Raw genomic sequence first — 9441 nt, forward strand, 5'->3', positions numbered from 1 at the left:
GCTGTGGAAGCTGCTTGTAGTGTGCCTGGACCAGCTGCAGCCTCTCAGAGAGCTGGTGCCTGTGCTGCTACCTGCTTTGCTGCAGCAGCTGCACAGAGTTTTCCAGCCAGAAAAGCAACACCCCAAAGATCCGATAACACCAAAGAATCATCTAGTAGTGGTGTCCATAAAAATCAAGATGAAATACAAATTTTCTGGTGGCTACCACTTTTCAGGCTCTGGGTTAGGTATTTCAGGTGTTATTATTTTCATAACAGCCCTGCATGGTCATGGTAGTTATTATCTTTCCCTCTTACAGATAAAGAAATTATGGTAAAGAGAAGCCCCCAAATACAAATACTTTCAAATAGGTAACTTAAATGTGTGATATGGTATAGTTGAGGCAATAGGGAACTGTTTTATACACTGCTATTGGTGCAAAAGCAAAATGGTTCAGCTGCTATGGAAAATGTTTTGTGGTTTCTCAAAAAATTAAACATAGAATTACCAAATGACCCCACTATCACCCTCCTAGGTATACACCTAAAAAATCTCCAAACAGGTACTCAAACAAGTACATATACACACATATTCAAATGTACTCACAATAGAATAAAGGTAGAAACAACCCAAATTTTATCAATGGATTAACAAGTTGTGTGTGTGTGTGTGTGTGTATATATATACACACACATATACTAAATGAAGGAAGCCAGACACACAAGGTCACAGATTATAGGATTCCATTTATATGAAATATCCAGAATAGACAAACACAGGCAGAGGGAGAATGGTGGTTGTCAAGGGTTTGGGGGAAAGGAAACTGGGGAGAAACTGCTAGTAGGTAAGGGGTTTCACTCTGGAGTGATGGCAATGTTTAGAACTAGATAGAGATGATGGTTGTACAACACTGTGAATGTACTGAATGCCACTGAATAGCTCACTTTAAGCAATTATGATTAATTTTATGTTATGTAAATTTCACCTCAATGAACTAGAAAAAAACACACATCTGTCATATTTGATTAAAAAAACCCTCTGTTCTGGCTAAACAATAAACATTGAACTGCTCAAAGTTACAGAACAAGTGGTGATGGCAGGCTTAGGATCTTTCCACTATTTATTAGTGTCTCGCTAGAGAAGTAATAGAATTGAAGCAGGAAGCCAATTAGGAGGTAATGGAATAAGCCATGAGTGAAATGTTTGGCATCTAGACTAAGGAGATGGCAGTGGGAGAGACAATAAAGGGATAAATACAAAACAATTTTCAAAATCAGAATAATTAAGTCTAGGTGAATTATCGCCTATAAAAGAGTCAAAGAAAATGTTCAAGGTTTTGAACCAAAGTACAAATATGTAATAGTTTAGCACATACAAAGTATGTTCCTAACCCAAATACAATAAAATCTCAGACTCAAATTTATGTTTGATATAATAATCATAACACCCTATAGTTACATTTTGTTTAATCTTATTTTAGTCCTTCATATGCCTTTCAGAATCACACCACTAAAAATCATGGATAAATATTCAAAACAGATTTTAATTCCAAACCAATAACATTATTAACATTTACTAATATAATCAATTATGATGCAACAGTTAAATATAAAACTTTCTTCTGGGACTCAGAGCTAGAGGAAACAACTAAGTCTAATAGTAGGATTTCTACATATTAACCTTATCTATCAAGTTATGCTGCTTGTAAGGCTAAAATTAATCCTGCCTCAAGAATCTAGCATAAGGCCTGAAGTCTTTGCCCACGGCCACTTTTAAGGCCCCCAAATCAAGGTGTTTTTCCTAGGAACCTAAGTGAACTCCAATGTGACAATGGGTACTACTAGACTTCCCTATCCATTTATCTCAACCTTGAGACTAGGCTGAACTGCAAAACTTACCAGACAGGTCTCAAGTTCTTCTTATTTGTTTATTTGCTTATTTTTAATAATATAATGAACACCTTAAAATTCATCACCAAAAAGAGAACTAGAACCTTGACAGTAAGTTGTCTATGTACTCTTCCCCTACCTATCCATCTACTTGCCCTCTACTATGCCACAAGTTCTCATTAAAAACAATGCTGGATATTTTTCGAAAAGGTGTAATATGTTATATCATATTATACAGCAATATATTCATGGAACTGGTATCAAAAAGCAATTCTAGTAAAATGATTACTTAACCAGTGGCAATGAAAAGTAGCACAAGGCTTTATAAAACAATTCAGCAAAAATGTACAAAAAGCCATTCTATTAAATTGGTGCAAAAGTAACTGAGGTTTTGCCAAAACCGCAGTTACTTTTGGACCAACCTAAAATGTTAATACACTCTGACCTCATAAACTCATTTCTATAGTAACAAATCCTCCCAAAATAAAATAGAATATGACTAACACAATGTATAAGAGGGTGTTCATTACAGTGTTATTGGTAAGAGGGAAAAGTTGAACAACATAAATATTCAATAAAAAAGAGTGACTTAAAAACTTGAATATTTAGCTAAGGTCTGTCTTTTGCTTATCTGGCCTAGGCCAAAATAAATTTTTTAACTTGAAAATTGTCATAATTTTGGATGTTTCTCAAATTCACAGAATCTAGCTCTTTATCCTTAGATACAATTTAGAACATTGAAGTTAAATGTGAGGGATGAAAACTCAGATGGATATAAGCAAGTTATACACTGTGAGGTCTGGAGTATCACATCTATTTTCTAATGTGTTTCAAAATCATACTAAATATTTTTTAAAAACTGAATAAAACTATGAAATAAAATTATTTAAAATTGCATTCGTGGAAACAAATGTTTTCTGTGCTAGGCAACATAAATATTTTCCTTCAAAGCAAGGGTTTACTCAATTATGAGCTGGAATACTCAATTATGAGCTGGAAATATTTTTTCAAAGCAAAATGCCATGCATATTATGTAAATGATATAGAATCAAATTAATTAGATTTATCCTACAGTATATTTTGAGTGAAAATGTTAAAAAAAACCATTAACAATAAAATTTTAGTAAGTGATGTTTTCTACATAAAAAGAAAACAAATAAGATAAAAACATAAACTATAAATTATTTTTAGAGTAATAAGGAGGAGTATAGAGACACTTCATCAAAACTAAAACATTTGCCAATCTTTTTACCTACATGGTAAGTTACTCTATTAATAATTCAGGAAGCTAGTATATCGATCATACTGGAGTTCCCAATCTTTAGACTGTGGACACTTTAAATGAGAATACAAAGAGCTGATGCAAGCGATCCTTGAATCAATATGCACATACGTATTTTCTTGATCAATGAATCCTAAAAATATAACTATTATCATTTGGTGGTCTGAAATTACTTTTGATGTTACAATAGAATTCTCATTTTTCCAGCTTGAAATTATGAGCTCTTTATAGTAAAAAATTTTTAAGAAATATATACAGTAGTCCCCCATCATCTGCAGCTGCAGTTTCATTTTCTGTGGTTTCAGTTACCTGCGGTCAACTGTGGTCCAAAAATAGGTGATTACAGTACAAGATATTTTGAAAGTGAGAGAAAGAAACCACATTTATATTTATTAAAGTATATTATTATAATTGTTCCATTTTATTATTATTAATCTCTTACCTAATTCATAAATTAAACTTTATCAGAGGTATGCATGTATAGGAAAAAATACAGCGTGTGTATATGTGTGTGTGTATCTAGATACAGATATAAATTAGATATATAGATAGAAAAATATAGATACAGATACAGGGTTTTGTACTACCCATGGTTTGAGACACCAACTGGACGCTTGGAAGATATACACCATGTATAAGAGAGGACTATTGTACTACTCATTAAAACTTATTGTTTGAATAAGTTATATACGTTTTTGAAGAGCACATTAAGATTCAAAGTAAAATATCAGTACCCAGAAAATATAGATCTTATATATTTTTTAAAAAATAAAGTATTTAATGTCTATATGCAAGTGAACATGGTATCTAAAATCAAAGTCACAGCATTATAGTACCATTGAGAAATAAAATATACAGCACTTGAAGAGTACATGGCATCCAGAACATATAGTCCAGTGAGTTAGTCCAATGTAATTGGGGAAATTACTAAATGACACTGATCTCATTTTCTTTAGAACAATGAAAATCTCAACCTAAACATTACACCGTATTTAAAAAATTAAAATGGAGGGGTTGGTCTTAAATGTAAAGTGTAAAATCATAAAATATAAAGTTATATTTTATATAAATAAAAGCCATAAAATATAAAGTTTTATGGTTTTACACGTTAGATTTAAGACTAACTCCTCCATTTTAATTTTTCTTTCAAAAGAAAGAAAATGTAAGAAAAAATCATAATCTGGGATTAGTCAAAGAATTCTTAAACACGTCACCAAAACCATAGTACATAAAAGACAAATTAATCAATTGGGCTTCATCAAAATAAAAAACTAAAACTGAAGCCAATTTTATAAATGAAAAGGTAAAGAATGACCTGTTAGCAATACACTTAGCATTATATTGCGGCAATAAATATTTCGGATAATATATGGCCATATATATAATCTAGATCTGATACACTTGTGAGGATATACAAAAATAGGTTTTTTTTACTCATTTCTAAGCATGCTACCAGCCTAGGGTTTACTTGTCACTTCTTCATTTAATAAAAGTTAATTATCAACACTTACCAGCAGCTTCAAGAACCAGCTGTAGTCTGGCTTTGGCCTGTTCAGCCGGTGGCTAAAAAAGAAAAAAAAAAAAAAATCAACCATACGAGACATTTACAGGTCAGTTTTAATTGATGGAGTTTTAAATTAATGCATTTGTTTGCAAATATTTGGAAATTGAAAGAGCTTTAACATAATTTATATTAAAATCGATCACATCTTGCATTTGCATATATGATGCAAGAATGATAAGCTTCTTTCATTTTTTTTTCCTGGAAAAAGTTTCGCTTACTATCCAACATTGTACCAATCAGCAATAACATAATTAACTGAAATTTAATAACAAGGCAAGGCACACACATTTAACAACATATTCTTAAGTTGTGTTATTTCTTTGCACATAGAAACAGGCAAGTAATCTATGAGAATTTAAATAGCAACCTTTAAGTTCAATATTTCAGGCAAGTCCGACTCTAAAACCATTTTTCTGTTTTCCTAACTAGAATTTAAAGGAACAATTGTGATGAAGATAGGATACAATTTGGCTTATATGCTTCCGGCTCCTATGAACTGTCCTAAAATTGTTTTTTCAGTGAACCTTGATTCAATATAGTTGATAACAATGAAACTAAACTAATTTCCAGCCAGACGCAGTGGCTGACGCCTGTAATCCCAGCACTTTGAGAGGCCGAGGCAGGTGGATCACAAGGTCAAGAGATCGAGACCATCCTGGCCCAACATGGTGAAACCCCATCTCTACTAAAAATATAAAAATTAGCTGGGCATGGTGGCACGCACCTATAGTCCCAGCTACTTGGGAGGCTGAGGCAGGAGAATTGCTTGAACCCAGGAGGCTGCAGTGAGCCAAGATTGTGCCACTGTACTCCAGCCTGGCAAGAGAGCAAGACTCTGTCTCAAAAGAAAAAAAAAAAAGAAAAAAAAAAGAAAAACAAACTAAACTAATTTCCTACCAGTGACCACACTCTGAGATTTTTGGATAACATATTAAACAACAACAACAAATTATGTCGTGAATTATGTCAAGACTATGACTTTTTACTAAAGAACTGTTAAAAAAACTGTTGTCTATACTTGAGACTTCAATTCATATATTTATAAAGTTGTCAGCAATAAACAAAATAACCCCAGTTTTATATATGAAAATAATCACTTCAAAATTAATAATTTGTGTGATACATTAGAATATTTTGCTATTTGTAAAAAGAAACCCAGCCTGAATAAAAGAATTAAATAACTGGATACAGAAAGATGTTGTGCTCAGAAAAGTTTAAGAATTTGAATGGTCCTTCTGAAAAACCTATAGGAAACAAGATGGAAGAGTGGTAGATGAGACAAGTGAGGAGACTGGGAGAACCTTTTATATCACAGAACAGGGATTAAGAAACTATAGACCTGGACCAGTGGCCTGGTTTCATAAATAAGTTTTACTGGGATATAGGCCATGCCATTTGTTTACATAGTGCCTACTGGCTTTTGTGATCAACTCAACAATAAGAGTTCATTATTTGTAGCAGGAATCTTAGGATCAGCAAAGCCTAAAATATCTATCTGGACCTTAAAGAAAAATTGTGCCAACCCCTGCCATGGAAGATGAAGAGACTTAGAAAAATTTTAAACAAAGGGGAGATGTGATCAGATCTGCACTTTGATACATTACTCTAGCAATATTTTTGAGGATGAATTGAAAGGAATGTGTCTAGAGGCAAGGAGCTCAGTTAGGTGGCAATTAATGAATTCCAGGTGAGAGAAGGGCCTGAGCTGAAACAATAGCAGTAAGGTCAAACAGGACAACACAGATTTGAGAAATATTTAATTGGTAAAACAAAAGGACTGATTGGTTATTAGAGAAGGAGGAGATGACAACCAATAAACAGTACTTTATGTGATATGTTTAAGGGAAAATGTATGTAAGCATGCTTTATAAAGTTATAAAGTATTGGAAATATGTGACATCAAATTAAAATATCAAAGCAAAATATCAACAGAAGACTGTGATATCTACTGAATATAAAAGTCATAAACTAAAATGTCTACAGGTATCAAGCCATTAATGCAAACATTTATGATGATAAATGGCAAATGACATTTGACATTAGTATCAGAAAGCACAGGGAAGTGTGGAGAACTCTGAACCACATGCCCCAACTAAAGGAAGCAGCTGATACCCAGCACCAACTGATTGTGGTCATGCAGAAATGCAAGCCCAGGGTTATGAAATTTGTAACTTTTTCACAAGCATTTAAGTCACCATGAAAACCAGTACAGAATGTGGATAAATACAGTACTTTTACAGGCCAGATTCAAGCAGATCCTAAGCAAGCGAAGAATTAGGAAGCATACATGTCAGAGCATCCTTGTAAGTAGTGTCCTTTGATAGAAAAATCCTAGACATTTTACTGGTTATTTCATTAGTAATTTTTTTTGTATTTCATAAGGAAAGATTTTTTAACAATTAATATTTAAGACAGAAAATATATACATAATAATGTATACCCAATATTCAATAAAATATTAATAGCAATATTGTCAAAGTCTTCTACTCCATGAAATCTCCCTCTATAGAAGATCTCTTCCTCTCCACATCTATAACCATTATCTTGAAGATATAGTCACTACCATTCCTAAGCAAAGATTCTTTTTTCTTTTTTGTAAGAGATAGGGTCTCACTCTGTTGCCTAGGCTAACGTGCAGCAGTGTGATCACGGCTCACTGCAGTGTTGAACTCCTGGGTTCAAGTAATCTTCCTGCCTCAGCTCCCTGAGTAGCTAGGACTACAGGTGTGCACCACCACACCCAGCTCCTTTTTTCTGTTGTTTCATAGGGTTGGTGTCTCACCATGTTGCCCAGGTTGGTCTCAAACTCCTGGCCTCAAGCAATCCTCCCACCTAGGCCTCCCAAAGGGCTAGGACTACAGATGTGAGACACTATGCCCAGCTAGGAAAGTCTTGATGGCTAATTATAATATTTATATATTATAATTATATATTATATATAATATTTAGATATATATTTATATAATTATATAATAGTTATATATCATAATATTTATATAAATATACCTGTTAAGATATACTTATTTTTCACTAATAACTCCAACAATTTATAATACAGGATTCATATTTCAAAGACAAACAAAAACTGGAAATAACAGCAGTTTAGTAACTTGCCTCTACTTGTAAATGATGAACTAAAACTAAGACTCTGACTCCAAATCTCAGGATCATTCTAACTAAATCACTAGGATACTCAGGAAATAAAATCAATTAATTCACATAGATATAAATGCATAATAGAGTTGTGATTCTGTTTAAAAAAAATTGTCCAAAATAATATACTTGACCCAGTAAATGAAATTTGATCCTAAAAATATGTGCCTATGCAGATATAACTTGCTAAATTTTATTTATGAAGTATAGGGATGAACTCCAACTATGAGGATATATTGTTACATTGATCAAACTTTTAAAAGTAATCTGTATTTTATAAATAGTTTTACTTTGCTTAGATTTATTGCTCAAGCCTTTTTCTTGACTAGGTTGTACAGATGCAAATGTCCACTCACTTTTTGCCCATCTGCAAATAGCCTTTTCTTACTGTGACTGGTGAATAAGTTGAATGGATATAGGATTCCTGGGCTGTAGTCTTTTTCCTCTCAGTGACCTGCTCCTCAAATCTTTCGCAAGGGCTTCCTTCCATTGTTTCTAGGCTTGAGTTTGTCTCAGAAGAGGGAAAGCATCACCACAGGCCTCTTGGCTGAAACCCTCTGCGTCCCACCTGTCTATCCGCATCAGTAGCTGCCTGGCTCAGAAAAAGTAGCTCAGTTGAAGATGAAAATGAAAATGAAGACAAGGCAGTCTGATTTATGTTGCCTTCATTGTGACTGCTATCTATAGTTATTTTTTAAAGAAAGGATTAAGGAGGAAGAAAGAAACAGAATATAGAATTAAAAAAAAAATTTTATACCAACCCATTTTTAGTTATCTATCATCACACTAGCTGGCTTAGAATGAAAATACCTTTGGGGCCTGCGTGCTAAAATTTCTAATGCTTTAGTTATTTTAGCATGTATTAGACTCCAGGATCAGTATAAATTTCATCTAAAATTCGTAAATGGTATTAATATTATTCAGAACCAGAAATTATATCTTAATGAATAAACAGTATTACCAAATACAGATGCAAAGTATATAGCAATTTCTCAAAAAAAATTTTAAATGGAGACATGTTTAAGAGCATAATGTCACAAGTACTTTATATGATAGAAACTAAATGAGAAAAAAATGTTTTCCATTAAAAAACACTATTTCTGCAGATAGAAGACCATGGGAAGACACAGAAAGAAGACAGCCATCTGCAGGCCAAGAAGAGAGGCCTTAGAAGGAACTAACCCTACTAACACTTTGATCTTGAACCTCTAGTCTCCAAGACAATGAGAAAATACATTTCTAGGCTGGGCATGGTGGCTCGTGCCTGTAATCCTAGCACTTTGGGAGGCCAAGGCGGGCAGATCACTTGAGCTCACAAGTTTGAGACCAGCCTGGGCAACATGGCAAAACTCCATCTCTACAAAAAATACAAAAATTAGTCAGGCATGGTGGCATGCACCTGTGGTCCCAGCTACTTGAGAGACTGAGGTGGGAAGATAGCTTGAGCCTGGGAGGTGAAGATTGCAGTGAGCTGAGATCGCACCACTGTACTCCAGCCTGGGTGATAGAGCCAGACCTTTTCTAAACATAAAATAAAATAAAATAAAATAAAATAAAATAAAATAAAATAAAAT

General features: G+C 33.5%; 1 protein-coding gene across 3 annotated transcripts in view; it reads right to left on the minus strand.

Moving 5' to 3' along the window:
- The window catches only part of LOC116463394 (serine/Arginine-related protein 53), a 454054-nt gene that overhangs the window by 190828 nt on the left and 253785 nt on the right, over window positions 1–9441 (minus strand). For all 3 annotated transcript variants that reach the window (XR_009212041.1, XR_009212042.1, XM_058434619.1), the window contains exon 6: window positions 4662–4713. Coding sequence is in view for 1 of the 3 variants with exons in the window: in XM_058434619.1 (XP_058290602.1) it covers window positions 4662–4713 (52 nt within the window). In the remaining 2 variants the exon portion in view is untranslated. The remainder of the gene's footprint in view (window positions 1–4661; window positions 4714–9441) is intronic.

This window comes from Hylobates moloch, unplaced genomic scaffold (assembly GCF_009828535.3).
Source record: "Hylobates moloch isolate HMO894 unplaced genomic scaffold, HMol_V3 SCAFFOLD_35, whole genome shotgun sequence".
NCBI classification, from domain to species: domain Eukaryota; kingdom Metazoa; phylum Chordata; class Mammalia; order Primates; family Hylobatidae; genus Hylobates; species Hylobates moloch.